This window comes from Diuraphis noxia, unplaced genomic scaffold, assembly GCF_037042655.1.
Source record: "Diuraphis noxia isolate RWA-SAM2 unplaced genomic scaffold, SU_Dnox_SAM2 contig0001, whole genome shotgun sequence".
Classification (NCBI taxonomy): domain Eukaryota; kingdom Metazoa; phylum Arthropoda; class Insecta; order Hemiptera; family Aphididae; genus Diuraphis; species Diuraphis noxia.
Genome location: NW_028301711.1, coordinates 64,345,911 through 64,367,329, shown reverse-complemented (window position 1 = coordinate 64,367,329; position 21,419 = coordinate 64,345,911). Strand labels below are relative to the sequence as shown.

The 21,419-nt window shown below is 26.7% G+C and overlaps 3 protein-coding genes across 5 annotated transcripts; all 3 read right to left on the bottom strand.

Moving 5' to 3' along the window:
• Positions 1–202: 202 nt before the first annotated feature.
• Positions 203–4,178, bottom strand: LOC149061271 (uncharacterized). The gene is made up of 4 exons (XM_089219130.1): positions 3,898–4,178; positions 3,538–3,651; positions 1,691–1,946; positions 203–1,622 (listed from the first exon to the last, which is right to left on the bottom strand). Exons 1-4 carry the CDS (start codon positions 4,168–4,170, stop codon positions 259–261), a joined length of 2,007 nt encoding a protein of 668 aa, XP_089075256.1. The 5' UTR covers positions 4,171–4,178; the 3' UTR covers positions 203–258.
• A 4,429-nt stretch (positions 4,179–8,607) lies between these two features.
• Positions 8,608–10,354, bottom strand: LOC149061270 (uncharacterized). 3 transcript variants are annotated; one of them, XM_089219082.1, is made up of 4 exons: positions 10,249–10,354; positions 9,943–10,072; positions 9,561–9,823; positions 9,132–9,406 (listed from the first exon to the last, which is right to left on the bottom strand). In XM_089219082.1, the coding sequence occupies exons 2-4, from the start codon at positions 9,958–9,960 to the stop codon at positions 9,268–9,270; spliced, it is 420 nt and encodes a 139-aa protein (XP_089075208.1). In that variant the 5' UTR covers positions 9,961–10,072; positions 10,249–10,354; the 3' UTR covers positions 9,132–9,267. The 3 variants fall into 3 exon arrangements, with proteins under 3 accessions (XP_089075201.1, XP_089075208.1, XP_089075207.1); XM_089219081.1 differs by having other exon boundaries at positions 9,943–10,324; XM_089219075.1 differs by lacking the exons at positions 9,943–10,072; positions 10,249–10,354 and having other exon boundaries at positions 8,608–9,406; positions 9,561–9,691.
• Positions 10,355–17,760: 7,406 nt separating this feature from the next.
• LOC149061269 (uncharacterized) lies at positions 17,761–18,935 on the bottom strand (the record flags this gene model as incomplete). Its single annotated transcript, XM_089215651.1, has 2 exons — positions 17,761–18,511; positions 18,608–18,935. Coding segments are annotated over 2 exons (477 nt in total), but the record flags the coding sequence as incomplete, so codon positions are not given.
• Between the last annotated feature and the right edge of the window lie 2,484 nt (positions 18,936–21,419).

The following is a 21,419-nucleotide window of genomic DNA, read 5'->3' as shown; positions in this document are numbered from 1 at the left end:
TTTTTAAGACTTGAAATTAGTTTTTATTGGGATTTTCCTGTCTTGTGTACAAATATAAAAATATCGTTAAACAACATAGGTGTTTATAACATTATAATTTATTTATATAAATATAAAACAGTATACAAACATATTAATATATTATATTTAAAAAAATGTATGAATTATTTTATAGTAAGATTAAAATAACATATTAACAAAGTATAAAAATGCTTTCTTTTGCGAATATACATAAACATATTAAAAATAATAATAAATTTATTGTTTAGATCGGCAACACAATAATTTATTAAATGTTATATCACCAAGACGATTTCTCCTTGAAGTCAAAACTTGAACAGCACCACTAAATAATCTTTCTACAGGTGCTGATGATGGAAGGGTTGTGTTGTACTTCAAAAATATTTTTTTAACTATAGGATAATTATTTAACATTTGTAGTTCTTTTTTTTTTGAATTTAAATATTTTAATACTTGTACATTTATTTCTTCATCTGGAGAATAATTATTTGAACTTTGATCATTCATATTATCACTGTCATCTGCAGAGTCAGAATTTGTAGTAACTAAAGAAGACATCAAATTGCATTCATCGTTAAATACTTTTTTACAAAGATCTTTATACCGAACAGGTACCCAATCCATTTTGAATTTTGGATGACTGATTGATGCTATTATAAAACTTTTACTTTTTGGTTCACTTAAGTTATATAAAAAACTTAATCGTTTTTCGAGACTAGACACAATTGCGAGGCTTAACGGTTTACAATATGTTAACTGGTTTGACTGTATTAACAATTTTCTTAAAACTAAAAGCGTGGGGGCAACATAACCTAAGAAGCTGTTCTTTTCACCCTGTAATTTATCCAAGGAAAAAGCTAATGGTTTCATTACGTTGCAATATTCTTCAATGAATGCCCACTCACTAACTTTTAATTTAGGCAAATGTAATTTTTCAAATAATATACATACATTAGTTTTATGATTAGAATTTTTTTGTGTTGCTTCATACAATGAATTCCATCTAGTTACCACAGGAACTGGGAACTTACACTTGCAAATGTCATATATTGTGTCTGATGCTGCTGTACTTCTACTAGCTAAATTCCAGAAGTGTGTTAATTTATTAAAAGTTGACTTAGAAATTTTGTTGTAATGATTATTAGAAATTTTAGATATATCGCTGGCTGCAATTAAGTTTAAAGTATGTGCACAACATAGCATATGCTGAGGTAAAAAAAAACTACCATTGTTGGCTAGATTTGATTCCAAATTTAACAAATTATTCAAATTAACTCTTTCTGAATCCAAGTCTGAGCAGTCAGATTCACTATCAAAATTTAAACTCTCTGAACTATTTTCTTCAAAATTTCCCACATCACTTGTACTTGCTTCTTCATGAGTTGGAAGAGAAGAGAATACTCTGAATGCCTTACCAAAGTTAGAAGCATTATCTGTGACAATATGTGTTACTTTTGATAGATCAATTTTGTAAGTTTTTGTAATTTCTATCATAACCTCAGTAATATTTTGATAGTTGTGGCTTCCTTTTATGCGTATACAACCAATGACATATGATTGGCGAAAATATGTTTCTTCGTCTATGAAGTGACAAGTCATTCCTACAAATAAACTATAATAAATTATAAAATAATCAATATTAATAATGTGCATAAGAAATAGTATATACCCATGTAACTTCGATTATTGGCACTCCATATATCAGCTGTTGCACAAATATAGTCATGTTTTGCAACTAAATTGGTTAGCATTGAAACGTATAGTTCATATTTTAAATCCAATTGTTTTGATAACTGTTTTCTACTTGGAACAATATCATCATTTGATCCAGTAAGTCCTACAATTAATCTTTTGAAACTTTTTTTTTCACAAGTTCTTAATGGGCGCATTTCATTTACAATATATTCAAACACTAAATCCTTCACCTAAAAATGAAATAACAACAATTAACACACTAAAAAAGTGTTATCTAACACTTAAATGGTTTACATATTGGAGGTATTGTGTAAAAAGAGCATAATCTTCATAATGATATGTTTTATGGAATAAAACTATAAAAAAAAAATCTATTTTTCAAATACAGTGTAAAATTCAGGAAGTATATTAGTTAATAATATAAGTACTTTGAGCATAACTTTAGATAAAAATTAAATAATACAAAAAAATTGCTTTTCTTATTAAATTAAAGGTAATTTTAAATGTATATAATAAATAATAATTAAATAATATTCCAATAAATGAATAAGTGAATATGAATGATAATAGGAATTATATTATTTGTTAAATTACTAATAATAAAGGCTATTTGTTCATATATTATGAGTTAGGTTAGGAGGAATATAATTTATTATCGATAATTATTCATTTTAACTTGAGTTATTAGTTGGTTACATATATAAAATGATTACTTATTAAATATTTTATAATTATTCCAGTACCTAATATATTATAAAACTTATACCAAAAAACAATTGATAGTCAGGGATACTAAAAATTTTACAAATATTGTAGTAGTTCTATAAAATAAATCTAATGTCTAAAGCACAGTATAAAATAAAAACTATAATTATTAGAAAATGTCTCATAGTGGTGTGTGTATTGTATTATTTTAAATTTTAAAGAATTCTATTTGTAAACATAATTTAATTAGTTAATTTTTTTGTTTCTATTCATCATTCAACTAGTACAATAAAAACTATATCAAAATAATAAATAAAATATGTATAATATTCTTTAAAGTAATTAAAAAGACTAGTATATTGATTTAATAATTATGATATGACATAGAAAAAAATGTATTAAAATGCATCTTTAAAAACTGAGGTATTAGGTAACTAATTAAGTAATTAAGTAAGGTTAATAAAATATTATCACAGATTAGATAAAATTAAAATTTGTTTTTTGTAATCTGTATTCTGTGATATAGGTAGTGCCTGCCTGAGTATTAAACTACCAAGGCTGGGCAAGTTAACGTTTCTTTTTAACTCGTTAAGTTACAAATTACTCCTATTTGTTTTTGTCAACTTGTTAAGTTAAACATTAACTTTGAAAGAAAAGTAACTTAACTTAGTTTTAAGTTAAAATTTTCTAATTTGCAAAATAAAAAATTCCCGACATAACAATGTTTATTAGATAGATAGTTTTTCTTTACGCTCATGAAAATTCCTGGAGAAATTTAAAATGATACATCAAATTATTAACTATCAAAAAACCTACTTTTCTAAAACCCTTATTAAAAAATTTGCATTATTCTTTGGACAAAAATTAACTTAATTTAGATGTTTTTGAATAAAATTAACTTGATGTTAACATGTTAATCTTAAAATAAAATAACTTATTAAGTTAAAAGTTAATTTGAAAAAAAGGAATGAGTTAATTAACTTAACGTTTTAACTTTTAATTCGTTAATGCCTAGCCTAGTGAACTACAGTAAAAATAACCACAAATTCCTATTGGTTTGATACTGTTGATTATTTTAGGACAAATAAATTAGAAAAAATCTGAATTAATAATTACCATGTCTTTATTAATTTTTTTTGGACGAACATCAACAAGTTTGGTTTGAATAAAATTTGAATTTTTCTTACTTCTGGCTATTTCAACTTTTGGAATTAATAATGGATGTTGAAGCTATAAACAAGTAATTTTAAGAACATTAATTCATAATTTTATGTAGGTAATTGTTATAATTATAGGTGGGAACTAGGTACCTAAATCATAAACATAAAATATTATGATACACTTTGACATTTTGTTCTTAATATTTAGATATACCTTGACTCATTGTAAATTGTGATACTTTATTATTTATTATTGTTACCAATAAAAAATTAACCACAATGTTTGGATTTAAAAGAAATTGTTTAAAAAACTTACTTTAAAATGACTTAACAAATTGCCACTCGACTTAGTTGACGCACTTATGTTTTTATGACAGTTAACACAAGATGCTATTATTTTATCACCATTGATCGACACCAATTTGTAAAATTCAACAAATAAATATTGAAATTTTGAATGATGCGGTACATTTTCGGTCGACGATGTTGGTGAAACGTCTGTACCAGTTATCGGATCATCAACGTTTTCATCCGTTTGTAGACGAATTCTTTTAGTGTTGGGTAATGATTGAATCAAGAAACGATCCATTACAAAATATAAAATATTTCTCCAATAAAATTAAGTTATAGACAAAACTATAAAAACTATAGGAAACAGGAACACTGAACAAGTTGAGGACGAGTGTGCGCTGCGTACAATACGAGAAGGATATCTCACACCAGTTAATTATTTTGTTGTACAATATAGCATACCCATACAAATTCGTATAATCGGGGTCTGGTAATAATAATTATTTATAGTACATGATTAGTGACAATAGCATAATTTATAAATAATTTTGTGGTAATCGATAGGGAACGATAAATTTTTGTAGGTATACAGCGTATTATTAGACATTATACTATTGATATTTTCTTATCAACAATTATTTCTGTATTTTAGTATTTATAAACCATCCGCGATCGTCGATCGGTAACCACCGCGCAGCAGCTGCCTAGTCCCTTGATCGACATTCGTATTTCGTAATGTGGGCTTGAGATTTCCCGTATTGACCGTATTATAAAATTATAAATAATTTCCATCTCCCATGTGTATAGGTATTAGGTATACGTAATAAATCGTAATTTTTCATAATTAATAAATGCTATGTAAAACTATTTTAGAACCAAATATAGTATTACAAATGAAATTTCTTATTTACCTAGTTGTTTATATTATATTGAAAATTTGAAAATGATAATATTGTAGAATAGTTATTACTTATTAGTTATTAGTAATTAGTTACGGACTTAGTGAATTATCTAGATAATTTATCTAGATGGCTCTAAATTTTATCTATATGAAATTTAGATGTCAATTTTATTTTTTATCTAGATAAGATAAAGATATTAAGTGTTTATCTCGATAACCTATCTAGATAAATTTATCTAGATAAATTTAGTTATGGCACAACACTGACCTTCACATAGATTAACAATTTCTGTTCAGAGAAGGAGATAGTGGTGTGTTAGATATACTCTACCCTTCCCAAGTGAACAGCCATATTCGGACTGATAAGGTCGTTTCAATGCACCAATGCGAAAAAAAAATGTTTGTCGTATGGTCATTAATTTTAGAAAGCTTTCCTTTATAAGAAGCATATGTGGAAATTTATTCAAATTACAGGAAGTGATGACTTTTTTACATAAATATGCACAGTGGGTTTCAATTCTACATTAATGAAAAATTTTCTTTTTGGTGGAAGGGTAATGGAATATTTTTTATAAGTTTACAAAAACATTTTTTTTTTTGTTTTGTTTTTATTATTACAAAACTAACAATTTACACTAGTGAAGCACAATAAGTAAATTTGATGACAAAATATACAGATGAGACATGAATTATATGAAAAGGGAGGCCACTCTATCTAGAATAGTGGTCAGAAGCTAATTGGTTAACTATTTCGATATCTATTTCTGTACTGTATTGTCTACCCGGGTGCAGAAGTGTAAAGTCAAAGGGCTATTGATTGGAACGTGTATGGTGCGGATTTACGAGGGTTTAATCAAATCTGAATGGCATATGACCACTAAGATCTTGACTTAAGAGCGATTTATATATAATATTTTTTGTGTGTATAGATAATTTGGTTTTGAGTTTTGTTCGTAGAATATGTGTAAGCGGCTGCTTATTTTTTATTATTTTGATTTTAAATGTGAATCCCAGCAGGATAGTCTCCCAAAAACATTTTCAAAAAGGTTCTGAAATTTCAAAAACATTTGTAATTTTTATAAAATGTATTGTTAAATTTAATTAAAGTTAAACACTTAAATGCCAGTTAACAGTGTAATGATATTATAATAATCATTTCAACTACAAACTGTTTTTTTACTCAAACTTGCATACTTAACTTTTGATCTATTTTTTTGTGAAAGGTAAATTAATAATTCAAAACCTTTAATTGTTCCCGGTAAAATTTTTAAGAGAATATTACGAGTGAGAAGTGAGACATCGCTGAAAAATAACTTCGTCGTTTTACACCTATAGTAAAAGGCCTAACAAAAACAGGTTGGAAAACCTAAGAGGACATAATTTATTAATTTAAAAGGCCAAAATGTATTGGTAATTGTAGTTTTTTGTATTGGTTATTTTATAATTAATTACTAAAATTATTATTTTTTTTTCAGGAATACATGGTACCTACATAATCATTTTTATTTTGTTAAATATACTGACAACAATTTTAATTATGACAAACATCTTGATAGGTGACAATAAATTAAAATTTAAGGAACAGCCAACTTTTTTAACTTAAATGTGTGTAGAGGACTATAATCCCGCTCACTAAGCAGATATCTTTTTTTGGTAGGGGATGGCAATTAGAATTTTTTTGGAAATTTCTGAAGAAAAACTAAGGAATATTCCCAATTCCAAAAATGTAATGGGAATATTTTTATTTTTTTAATGTCAAAATAAACTTGTAGTTGTAAATAATCCAAATAAGCAATAATTATTATCCTAAAATGATAACAGGAGATTAAGAAGACTTTTGGATACTTCCAAAAGCGTCATTAATTTTCATCATACCATAAGTCTTATGGTATCTCACTGCAAGAATAACGTCATAATTTTTCGGGCTCTAGAAAAAGGCCTGACAAAAACAGATCATCCAAGAGCACATATAACTTACTTATTAACATGGTAAAAAATTGAAGTGTTGGCCATTGAATTTTTTAGTATTCTTTTGGTATTTTTTTCAAATTGTTTTCGATTATGTTTTTCTGTCTCTTAAAAAATATAAATAAGATTTTACGAAACCTGGAAATTAATTAAAAATATTTCTTAATTAATATAATACCAATTATAATTTTTTTTTTTCAGGCCTTCTTCAATCAGGTACGTAGTCATTTTATTTTGTAACATATGTTGACTTTATGGTTTTTATTTTTAGTGTTTTAATTTTTTAACTATGAGAAACATGTAAGAATAAATTAAAATTTAAGGAAGAGCAACCTTTCTTAACTTAAGTGTATGCGGAAGACATAAATCCAGAAAAACTAAACAGATGTTTTTTTTGGTAGAAGAAAGCTAATAGAATATTTTTGGAAATTTCTAAAGAAATTCTAAGGAGTATTCCTAACTCCAAAATGGCATTGGGAATATTGTATATTTTTTAAATTTTGTTTATTTATTTTAACGTTAAATTAAACTTGTAGTTATAAATGATCTATTTGAAAAATATTTTTTCCCTAAAACGATATCAGAAGAACTAGAAAAACTTTTGAATTATAATTTCCAAAAGAGTATTTAATTCGTATCATGTATATTTAAATCTATTGGGCCCAAGTGTCATACATCCCTTTATTTGGTGCCGCTTTGACATGTTCGCCTTCACAACTGCGGAGCCTGTTTGCAATAATACTTATAACATGTGCACCTTTAAATCCTAATAGTCTCTGGGAAATTTATAAAGAAAGTTTGAGTGAAGATTTTCTCCATCGAGCACGTTGTTCAAGTAATAATCCTGAATAACGTACTCTCACCAAATACATAACCTCGCTCTGTTTGAACTTGAAGATAATTGTATTTTCATGAACAATAAATCTCTTATGGACTTGGGATTACCATCACCAATGCGCGAAGCAATCAAGCAATCGATGTTCTTGAAAGAGACATCTTGAGGGAAACTACATACGACACAAATGTTTTGAAAGCATTTTTGGAGGTTAATAAGCCACCACTGATTCCCGCTAAAAAAAACTTTTTGGACACTGTAATGCAACACGTCACCAACGGAAATGGTGGCCTATTTTTTCTTGATGCGTCAGGAAAGACTGGAAAAACTTTTATAGTCAACATATTTTTAGCCGAAATAAGAAAAGATAACAATCGCCTCGCAATCGCAACCTTTGTAATAGCAGCAACGCTTTTACCAGGAGGGAGACAATCACATTGAGCTCTCAAGTTACCGTTGGATCTTGCAACTTTAGATTCACCCATATTCAATATTACTAAAAACTCAGGAAAGTGAAAACTACTCAAAATTTGCAAGATAATTATTTGGGACGAATGTACAATGACCCACAAAAAAGTTTTAACGAGTTGGATTCTTATTTTATATGCGATATAACAATATATATACCAGGAATCACCGAAATATTCGTGCCAGATTGGTGTATTTGGTATTTGGATTGGTAATAATGAAATAATACAATACGCAATATAATCAATCGAATAGTGTTTATTGTGAAACCAATTTTGTAACCCAAATTTGAATTTTGCAATTTTCTTTGTGCCAATAATTATTACTCAATTCCTATGAATTCCTGACCAGCTTTTTATAATTTCTGCTCTGGCAGATTTCCTGGAAAATTGATTTTTCCCTGGGTGAAAATAAAAAAAATTCGTAAATTCAAACAATTTTATAGACAAAAAATTCGAAGTAGTAAAGTATGACTAATAATAATTTCAAACGATATTAAAGGTTTATTTTTATTTTTAAGAAAATTAAAAATCTATGATAGCTGATATTTTATGATTTATGTTTCAAAACAATGTAGTTAACATAAAAAAATGTATAATTTTGGAGTATCTAAGAATGGGGGTATATTTAATAATACACCTGGAGGCAAGATATCTTGAATTAAAAATCCTTTATCTGCCATCACTAGATCACCGGATACTAGCTGTTCAAGTAAACCACTCCTTAGAGTTATCACTTTGTCTGACGTCCACCCAGGAAATAAATCACTCGCAAAAGTAACAACTCCATTTGGAGCAATTGCAACAAGTACTTTCCAAGTATTACGGTGTTTATAGCTACTGTACATATACGATACACTTGTAAATACCTCAGTACAGTCAATGACCACACGACAATTTGAAAAATTTTTAAATGCATTAGGAAGGCAAGTTTTATTTTTATGTCTGGATGGTATTATATTCATACATTTACTAAAAAGTATGTTGTGTAAAATATTTATCCAAGTTATTGTAATATTACTTATAGTAGCTACACTACATCCGAACCTAACAGATAAATCCATATGAGGAAAATTATGTCTCAGCTTCATTAATGTTATGAGTAGTTGGTCAGGTTTACTTATACTATTTACTTTCCAATTCAAATAATAATGGACCTCACAATTTTTTAGTAAATTAAATAGGGCCAAAAATATTTCATTAGAAGGTAATCCAGTGTAAAACTTAACAAGTTCTTCTTTTTGTCTTTTGACACAAGTTCTCATATGAAAATGCAATACTTAAGCTGTTGATTTGTAGCTGTAATATTTTGTTTTTTTCTATAAGAGAATAATTTTCAAGCTCCATATTCGATGTTTTAAAACTGTAAAAACATAGTGATAAAAATATGATTTTTTAATAAAAACATTTTTTAACAACTCTAAATTATGTAAAATTTTTTTTCAAAAACATTAATACTTTTTGAAATAATGAATGTTTCACTATAAAATAATAACCTTGTATAATATATAATATACCTATCAATTTCATGAGAGCGGAGAGACAAATCAATTGGCTCTTCTTGAAACTTTTTGACCTCTGGCAGTGGGTTGTCATCAAATATAATTTCATTTACAATTGGCTTTTTAACTATTCGTTTTTTTTTCTCAGCAGACAAATGGTGCTGGAGAAACTGGTTTTTTCTATGGGATAAAAGTGTAGGAAAATTGGCTTTTATACCATCTTTAAAATGACAACTGCGGACACGAGATGCTGTACTAGGATAATCTATTCTCCTTAACTAAAATAGATACATTTAAAAAAAAAAATGAAGTACTTAATGCAGGTATATAAAAACCTTTGCACATTATATTTGAATCTAAAGCGACAGAAGATATAAAATAAATACTTTTGAAATACCTTAGAAGCTTTATCCATTTTTGTTTCTCATTCAACTTTGTAGGGAATCTAAAAAACTTACAATCATATCTGTTGATGTTATGAGAACAGCCAACTGCCCAGCAACAAACCATCATAAAACTGTAGATTACTGTATAGGTATAAGAAAAATACTAAGAATTTATGATAGAACTATAGAAGTTAACAGTAAATCCATAGAAATGTCCAAAATTGAAAAAAAAAAACAAATATCTTACTTTATAAGTGTATAGCAAAATTTATCTAACAAAAAAGGAGCTGAACCGTATTGAAGTTGACTTTACTCACCCAGTTAAATGTAAATACAAAGTATAACCTACATAATTTAAATTGTTATAAACGAAAAATATAATTTTTCATATTATACAAAATATATACAATCCCATGTTAAATTATGTTTGTTTGCATTGTTTGCAACCAAATGTCATTCCTGATAACAATATTCTTATCACACTAATTGCGCGTATTGTGAAACGATAAACCGTACACTTACATCACCCCGCCTTCATCCCAAATTTGAATTTCGCAATTTTCTTTGTGCCAATAATTAGTACTCAATTCCTATGAATTCCTGACTAGCTTAAAAATTATTGCTCTGGTAGATTTCCCGGAAAATTGATTTTTCTCTGTGTGAAAATAAAAAAATTTCGTAAATTCAAAAAAATTTATGTCAGCGTAGTATAGAAAAAAATTCGAAGTAGTAAAGTATGACTAATAATAATTTCAAACGATATATTAGGTTTATTTTTCATTTTTAAGAAAATTAAAAATCTGTGATAGCTGATATTTTATGATTTATGTTTCAAAATAATGTAGTTTATTATGTTTTTATATTGTTTCATAAATTTAATATGTAAAAGATAATATTATATACGTACTTTTTGTATTTTATAAATCTGGTCACCATTCCTTAATATGTATTTATAGTGACAGATATTCATGACAAAGTAGGTAAATAAAATAAAATGTATATGAAAATAACACATTCAATATTGGAAAATTACATACTATATGTTTACTATACAGATTGGTTTTCTGATTTTTTTATGTGACTTTCTCATTTTACAGAATCTTCGACTTCATATCTTTTTCACTTGCCCCGGCTATAGGACATTTTATAAAATTAATGAAATATGATCTACTAATCTAGCGTTATTTCAATAAAATATAAACATTACAAATATTATATTCGTTTTGATATATGAATATTAAATATTGTGAGAATTAATGAATCCCCAAATGGTCTGGTAAAATTTAACTTTTTTCAAATATCGTTGTACTTACTTTGATGTTACTTCAAAACTTGACAAATTTAAAAGTTATTAAATGTGTATAAATTAATTATAAAAATATTATTAAACTATTATCATTACTATATATAAAAACATATAAAAATAAATTAAACTACATTATTGGCATAAAGTAAATTGCAAAATGTATTCAGATTGGCGATGTGATGTCGTAAACCGGATTGGCGTTTGATCGCCAACTACGTATACGCCGTGGAAAGTACCTGGTGTCTTGGTGTTATTTTTAATATATAATTATCATATTATAGAGGTATCAATATAAAACACAGTGCAAAAATATAAATTATTGCATTTTCATAAAATGTTGGTAAAAATACACTAAATATGCACCATAAAATAGAAAAAAGGATAACTATGCCAAATAGTCAAAAAATCTTTAAATACACAAAATAAAACTTCACATACTAAACCATACTTAACCTTTAAATGGATTTCTATGTCACCTAGCATTAAATACATATGAGCAAGATTAATATGCAAATGCATGAACTTCGGTTATATTTGTATAGTATGATTACGACAATGGATTTTTCTACAAATTCTAATGTTACGTTCGAAATAAAAAAATGTTTTATTAACTTATGATTGTATTTATAATTATTATTCATTTCATTGTTAGTTGTAGACCTCTGATTAAAATAAACAAATTGCGTCCTGGATTTTTTGGGAGGTAATTCGTTGGGTTTCATCGATTCCGCCAGACCTTTTTATATTAGGGAATAAAGTATATCGATTCCGCAAGAGGGAAAAAATAATCTTCCTGAAAAAAAATTATAGTTTTATTTTACTTACATATCTATATTATAATTTATAATATAGATTTATAATTTATAAATATTATATGAAATACTTGTATTCCTAATCTATTATCAGTGTATACCTTTTTTACGGTACGCAACTCGTGCGTTCTAAGTATAGTTCTAAGCACATCATTAGATGAGAATAACCTTATAGTTTTTTCAGCTTAAGTAAATGATGTAATAAAGACAAGTTCTACTTGAGATACATAAGCTATTACTGAATATTATATTTGGTGTGAAATTGTATATTTATGTTTTTTTTTTGGTTTATTTTTTTAATTCATCTGAATAAAACTTTTCGGTCTTGGAAAAAGTATTGCGAAATTTGAAAATTATAATTAATTTTACAATAAAAGAAACATCCAATATTTTCATAGTAAAATTAGTTATAGTGTGTTGAATACAATTTTTCCCGGTTTGCTGTAATTATTCCTTTTAAATAAGCGTTATAAATATACAAGTTTGAGGCAGGGCAATGTACCTAATGAAAATGAATACAATCAAAAATTCTAATACCAATTTGTATTTCAGTGAATTTGACTGCGACGGAAGAAGTGATCACGGAATTCTGTAAATCTCAACTTAATGAAAATAATTACAAAAAATATTACAACGAGTTATTTAATTAATACTGAAATATTAATCCTAATGTTTTAAATGCAATTATTTATACCTTAAACACATATGAAAATCATTTGTACATGTAATAATACACCTACCAACTTTATTTTTTTAATTTTGTCAGGTTTTTGTTATCTCCCAACATGGAAGTATTGAAACATTTCGGCTAACAAAAATTCACTTTTGACAGGTCAAATACTATTTTGAACTGAAATTGTATAATATCATAAATATGACTAGGTAGGTAAGCGGTTTTTTCGTAAAAAATTATATTTAAAAAAATGCATTTATGTTGGGGGAGGATAAAAACTTTTTTAATGTTATTTTTTTGATCTAATAATTAATATTCTGGTTCAAATAAATCTTTATAATATTTATAAATAATTTAAATATACCTAAAATAATAAACATGGAAATATATTTGAAAAAATATAAATATTTAATTTCTGATTCTATGAAGAGCAATAATGAGTATTATTTATTTTTTTTAAAGATAAACTTTTATTAGTCCTCATGAGGCATGTGAACTTAATTAAAATTTAAAAGTCTCTTTTAAGTTTTATTATAACAACGTAAAAATACCAAAAAGTATGCTTACAATTTATTATTTTTATACCTCAAATGTTTAAGCGATAACGATAATACAACGAAAATGGTTCTACTTTAGTGAATACCTTATCCACCTTAATTGCCCAATGTTCGGTCGTTAACTGGTGTTCTTCGAAATCGCTGGTTCAACTACGATGTTCTGTTCTTCGTACCTTCAGCTGGTGCGTTTTTAATGGTGTTATGAACGCATTAGCTATTAATATATAGTATTAGCCTGTTGTATTAGAATATAAGAGTATATTATTGTAGTCTACGGGCAACGCCTATTGTGTAGGCGACTCCCGAAATATTGTAACTACACGGCACCCACTTGGGAACCTTAGAGTCAGTCGTTCTGCTCTTTTAAACCTGTACGTCGTTCCGACGAATAATAATAAATTAAACAGTGAATTAAATATTTCGACTCACAATAAAATTATATTAGTATATAAACCTTTAAAACTGTTTTGTTGTTCTCTCACCTAAAATTGAACCCTCACACTACCGAAAAAACAACGTTCAAACGGAACAAGTAACAACCCGTACGAGCACAACAACTGGTGGCAGCGGTGTCGCGGTCATAATTTTTGGAAAAGAAACAACTTCAGAAGGATAACTAATATATCTATTATCTAATATATATCTATTCGAGGTAATTTTATATTTCGTTTTTCAAATATTAAAACTACTTCGTTCGCGTATATATTTCGCCTATATCAGTTGAGAGGTGGTTTCAACTTTAAAAATATGAATTTTTACAAGTTATGACAAGTTAAAATGTCTATAAATCGCTCGAAAATGGCTAAAATTTTCCGAACTTTAAACCGTAAGAAACAAAATACAACAAAAAATATTTCATGTCATTTTTCATTTGAAGCAATATTTCTGGTAGAAAACGTCGTCCGTAATTATTTAATATTATAAAATTGTGAAATCGTACGTTTTTTCTCCTTTAACCGCTTTTATTTCGAGTACCGTTTCGAAAATCAAAAATTACCTCTCTAAAGTACCAGCTCAGGAACATTACCTTTCAGAAAAGATGCTACACTTGATACTTTTGAGCAAGTTTAGAGGGAGAAAAAGTGTTTACAGAATAAAAAGAAATAAATATCATTGTAAAACCAATACATTCCTCGCTCTGCTCAGAATCTAAAATAGGTATAGATAGGTACTGTAATATACAAACATTCGAAAAAAAGCGGCCCACTGCTAAGTAGGCAATAGGAAATAAATAACTACTAAAAAAATACATAAGTGATACAAATATATATAATAAATTAATAAATAACTAATTATTGTTTTCAGAAAGAAAAAAATATATAATCAAAAACATATTGTAAAATCACCACTCACAATCTAAATAAACAAATATCTTCAAATAGTATAAATAATATACCTAATATAATGATATTATACATAATACAAAATATACACTAAATAATATCGAAATGTTATAGGAATATACAAATTTATTGAATATAAGTACCTAATTTGTTCAATACGTCATCGTCATACTGCATAATTATAAAAATAAAATAAATGAATAATATTATGTTATTGTCTTTCTTAGTTTATTTTGTCTTTGTAACTTTATTTTAGATTTTTTTATTTTTTGCATAATATAAATTTAATTTTGATTAAGATATTTCATTCGTATGATTATTCTTTGTTTTATATAATATGTTTGAATTATAATTTTATATTTTTATTCTGTTATTACTCTATTATAAATTTTATTCGTCAATTGTTTTACAATGTATCGTCCTTTGGGAATTTGTCCTTTTGTAAATTTTATAAATAATTGTTCACAACGTAGTATTAGCTTTTTGAAATCAATGCTTGGAACTATTAATCCGCCATAAGATAAATGCTGTACCCATGTTGACAGCGTATAATCATGGCAAGTGTTACCTAACACAGTCGTTGTTGATCCAAGCTCAGGATACTTTTTTCTATATTTTTTGGCAACCCAACCGATTAAATACTCTACTGCATCTTTTGTCATTTCTTCGTGATATTGCTCTTCCTGTGAATTTGATGTATTTAGTGTCTCATCATCACTACTATCATTTGTATCACTTATTAAACATTAATTGTCATTATCATTTATAGTTATATTTATATATGCATCTTTTAACATTTTTGACAATAAAAATTCTTCATTATTCTCGTCACGTGTATTTGAAATACAAGTAATGCCAGGATTTTTTCCCAAAACTATCATCCTCAACCTATATAGTGCATTTAATGGGGTAGGGTGATCGTTTAACCCTCCTCTGGATCTGAGTTGTGAGAATAAATTCTCTAAAGCATCCATTAATTTACATTAATTTTACTAGTCAATAAGTAATTCAGATCATATATTTTTTTTATTTTTAAAAGATAACGAAACGAGTCCCATTAATATACATTAAAATACCTTTTTGAAATATTTGAAGACAGTTTTTACTATTACACCTCATGGTAAAAATTGTATCATAGAGCTGATTAAAAAGTGTATCTTGTTCCTCCAAAAATGTACCATATGGTGCTTTAAACGGCGGATGATTGTTATTTGGGTGTGATACATTTGCCAGATCAAACCAATTATTTATCAACTCAATAAAATTAGCTGTATCATCATTCATTTTTTTATTTTGAATGGGCTTGTAATGTTTTAATGCTGTTGCTGTTGGGTGTGATAAAAGTTGAGTTGTCAGTTTGACTTTTTGGCGTTGTGGTCCTTCATATGTCAAATGATCTGAACTTAATTTGTGACATACACTAAGTTCTGCTGACATAATTTTAACTAATGCTTCAAGTGGTTCTTTTATTAATAACTTTATCATCATCACTGAAGTAGAAACCTTTATCTAATAACCAATTATGGGTAAGTTTTAATAGATGAGGTGCATCTGGAACACAAACAACTTCTCTTCCACTAGGAATTTGGAACACGGGTTGTTCATAGTTAATTCCTAATTCGTTCCACAACCCCACGTTTCCTCCACCACAATCGCAAACACAACAAATAACTGTATATCCTATTTTATCAAGTTCTTGAATAACATTAAACAATATTGATTTTGACATTTTTGTATCAAAATCAATCATAACAGGTTGTTTCCAAGGTGAAGCAATGCCACGTGCCATTATTACATGCATTTGATTGTGTGGCCCAAGAATTTGATCGTGGAGGACATCATACTCCAATGTACATGTTATCTTTACTTCGTCAAACATTAAAACAGCAAGCATTTCATGAGGTTTCAAATTATCAGCATTAATGCTCATTATTCTTAGAACATCATGAAGGATTCCATTTCGCATGTCTATTGTTTTAGCGCATCTTTGAAGAGATGATAACCCTAAAATAAATTAGATTTCGTAAAAATTGAAACTTAAGATTAAATTTTTTTATTGGCCAACGCTCAAGTTCTTATATAATTGTAGGGCGACAATGCAAAACGTACTATTTAGTATTTACGTTTTACATATTTTCAGGAAAAGTCATTTTTTGTTATGCATTAAATAATTGAGATATACATGTTGTGAAAATGTATATATAAAAATCTATGAAATAAATTCCTGCAGATAAAAATATTAAAAAAAATATTTTTAATAATATCACACTTTACTAATACTTATTCAATTAAATTAAGAAAATATATAACATACAGGGAACCGGCGGTAGCATCTAAATAGACACATCAATTTTATTCTCTTCGACATAGTAAATGTTATGCATACAAATAAATTAAAGTAATTGTAAAAACGTTAAGCAAGTTTTGCATCAATACATTTTCAGTCTTATACAATGTTAGTACATGGGAAATAGTAGGTACATTTTGCATTATGGATGGAAATAGTACCTACGTTTTGGAAAAATTAGCACGTTTTGACAAAAAATTAATGATTATGAATTTATTTACCTGGAAGTGGATAATGGAGTTCATTCTTAATATAAACATATGCACATTTACTTAAATATCTAAAAGTAAAAGCTTGAGATATTTCATCTCTTGTCCAATCAACTAGTTTCTTTTTTTTCAATATTATGTCCAGTTGATTAGATGAAAAAATTGAAGACATGTATTGTTTTGCTATTGTTTCATTATTCATTTTTTTAGTTTGAGAAATCATTTTTAATTCTTTAGACATCTTTGTTTGTGTTTGTTTTAACGACAAATTAGTTTTATTCAAATTATTTTGTAAAAATTTCATATTAAAACGTAGAGATTCGTTAATCTTTTTATAATCCGTGTTAGATTGTCTTAATGTCTTATTGTATTAAAGGTCATTTTTTGTTATGCATTAAATAATTGAGATATACATGTCGTGAAAATGTATATATAAAAATCTATGAAATAAATTCCTGCAGATAAAAATATTTAAAAAAATATGGGCAGTACCTATGCCAACTGATATTAAGAATAGTGATATACATATACTTGGACATCAAAATGTTTCACAAAATAAAAAAAAATGAACAAAAATAAAAATTAGATCAAAGTTCAGCAAATTAATTTTATTTAAACACCAATAATGTACCCAATTGTTTTCATTTATTATTATCATTTTTACATTAAACATATCTGTACACTTTTTTTTTACCATTGAGTTATTTAATATTTCTTTGACCAATTAAATGTAAACTATCGAACATGTTATAACTTATAAGCAACTTAATACAAAATACGAATAATAAATAATATAACTTTCCACATTTTTCCCTTCGATGTGCGCCAAAAATTGCGTTTTCGTGATCACCGATGGTTGATACCACACCTTAATTTTAATTAACCATTTTGGTAACTAGTATGCTCTTAGATTACACTTGAATACGTGGTATGTCCTATCTATGTATATATTATCTATGACACGAATGGATCTTAGCAGGAAAAAATTTTTTGTATTCGTATATAATATTGCCTACATATAACCCCTTTTTTGCAGCTTTCAAAATGTGATAACATTTATAAAAAAATAACATGATTTTTATTATTTTTAAATTTTTCCTGACAAAGTCATCTAAACTTAGGTCTAATGTACAACATTTTTAGCTATTTATAAAAACGATATTAACATAATATGTAGTAAATAACTAGGTTAACATATTAGCGATATACATTAATAGATTTAAGATAGTGTTACGAGCAATGAACAATATCGGATATACAATAGACATACTGATCCACCTTCGCTGCCATTGTAAATCACGAAGTAGAAATGATAATTCTATCAAGGAAAAATCTGGAAAGTAAATAAAATAAAATAAAATCTGGAAAATAAATTGTTTTCTTAGGGTCATAATATATTATCTTATAATATTAGATTGAAATAAATTACCTGGATAATTATTTAAGAATGGACTTGAACGTTGATTCTTGTCTAAAAATTGTTTTACACTTAGTTGAAGATCCTCTTTTCGTTGGGGAAATCCTTTTCTACAGCTTTGTAGTATCCACTTTTCAAGTACCGTTTCTTCTTCACTAGAGAGTATGGTTGCAGGTCCACAAGTAATTTTACAATTAGGATTTTTAAGCCTGTGCTGCAATGTTGACCTAGATACTTTAAACTTTGCTGCAGCAGAGTTTTTAGACAGCCCTTCATTAACAACTGCATTTAATGCACTTTCCAAATTAGCATTTGAAAAATTATCTCTTTTTTTTTGGCATTTTTACTAGGAAAAAAAGTTAAATAATATTGAATAAACAATTTTAAATTTAAAAAAATGTATTATTATTTAAAAATTAATATTCATTTAAATTTTAATAAAATAATACCTAACTAAATAACATTTTAATAGATGTGTCAATAAATGAAATACAAATATTATTGAAAAAATCAATTATTGGCACCCCATGCCAATTACTAAAATTTGACAATTATGATAATCAGTTATTGGCATACCATTTATAATGAATAATAACAAAAAAAATGTGTTGAAAACTGTATTTTTATATTAAAAAAGTTCTTAGAAACCAGTATATGTCATTTATAATTGAATAAAATAGCTACAAACTAAATAAGAGCTTAATTTCTAAGTGTAGTTAACCACAAAAATGGATAATATTGTACCTGTTTTTGGAAATCCTCTGGAGTGCTCGAAACCGGTGTAATTTATAAATAATGAAAAAAAAGTAGTAATCAACTATAACTGATAACAAAACATCAACAGTTTGTCCAGATAATAATAAAAAAAAAAGTTATAAGGCACTCAAAATGAACATTAATTACAAATAAAACAAATTTTTAGTGCCAATAACTATAGCAGTGCCAATAACTGTACACTTTACCCTATTTAACAATAAAAAGTTCAATCCATTTATTTAATTATAATAGACATTTTATTAGTTATTACTTATTAAAAATATCTTTTATTTATGGTAGCAAAGTATGGAATGGGAAGGGGCCCTTTAAATTTGGGGGCCCTGTGCTAGTGCACCGCCTGCACATGCATAAATCAGAGCCTGTACACTATATTATTATAAACTACATAGTTCGACCACGGAATAGATTACATCTATTCTGTGGTTGGACTACGAGATATTAACTTATTAGTTATTACTGTATCGTTTTAATAGCCGGCAACCGATAGCAGTAGGTAGTCTTAAACTGTTTGGTATTTAACATTTAAAAATACATTTATTATTAATATACTAATATTATCAATTGATGTTCATGAGCCCCCGGCAGCCCATATATTGAGCCGGCCCGGTGTGCTACGGTACACTAGCACACCTGGCCAGTCCGCCCCTGATAGAGACTATGGAAAAATTATTAATTGTATAATAAGTAGAAAAGAGCCTCAAAATTCAGTGACGTTACAACCAATCACATAATTTTATCAAATTTCAAGTAACCATCCATTGTATATTTTTATAGAAGTTTTTTAAAACAAAATAGATACCTACCTTATATTTTTTCAATTTAATAAATTTATTAATTTTAAAACATTAAAAATGCAATGTTTTTTAATATAGTAATATGTGATAGTAATAAACTATGTAATTATACTACATTACATTGAAAAATGAACTTAACCTGAGTTACTGTTTTATTATTTTTTTGATTGCACTTGGCCCTATTACATTCACCCTCACCCTGGCTATGACATTACTAATTTATGATAGTTTAATTTTATGTAGCATTCGATTCTCATTTCATCAATACTACTTAATTTATATTCCATCTCTAACAGCCCCTAATTACTTAATAATTGCCTCTGAGTTAGAACCGCCGATTAAGATTAAATAATTTATTAAATGTTCGTATAAATACTTTAATACTAATTTATGTTACGTTATAGAATAACATAAACAAGACTTAAATGTAAACAACATATTCATACTTATTAGTTATTTTTACACTACCAAAAGTAGAAATTATTGTTATGTTATGTACATTTAAAATAATAACATAGTTTTATTTATTAAATATTTCTATTAAGGCTCAATTTAAGAAATAAAAATTAATTGACTTTAAATAATCATAACACAGTTGGAAGTAGTTTGTTTTTATTTATAATAAAAATGTAATATAATGAATAATTATAATAATCATAATAATAATAATAATAATGGATGTGTAAATACTGACAGATTTTTTAAATTAAGACAATAATTAGGTATTTCAGAATATTTATTAAATTAATTTAATCTTTTTACATTTTTAGTTACAAGTTCAATGTACTTTTCACATTTAAAATCTTACAGCTTTTTAATACTTATAAAAAGAACAAATATTCCGAAATTTATCATATCAAGTAATAAAAATTCAGACTGTATAAATAGTTTTATATAATAAATGTATTGAAAATATGAATTGGAAAGGGAATGTATTTTAAGGTTTAATACAAAATACAGTCTATTCTAAATTCCTTACAACTAACTTCTTAATATTTCTACCCTTAAATTCTATTGAATTAAAAACTATACATTATATAATAAGAAAAAGTGCAATTATGTACATATATATTTTATGAGTATCTAATAACGAAACATTTTTTTATAGTTGGAAATATATCATTAATATTATTAAGTTAAACTCATAAAACTTATAACTTAAACTTGGTGTAAATGTTTTAATTTGAATACATTTAAATATTATAAATCAATTCATAATAAAAGTTAGTTAATGAATTTGTTAACACATTTAC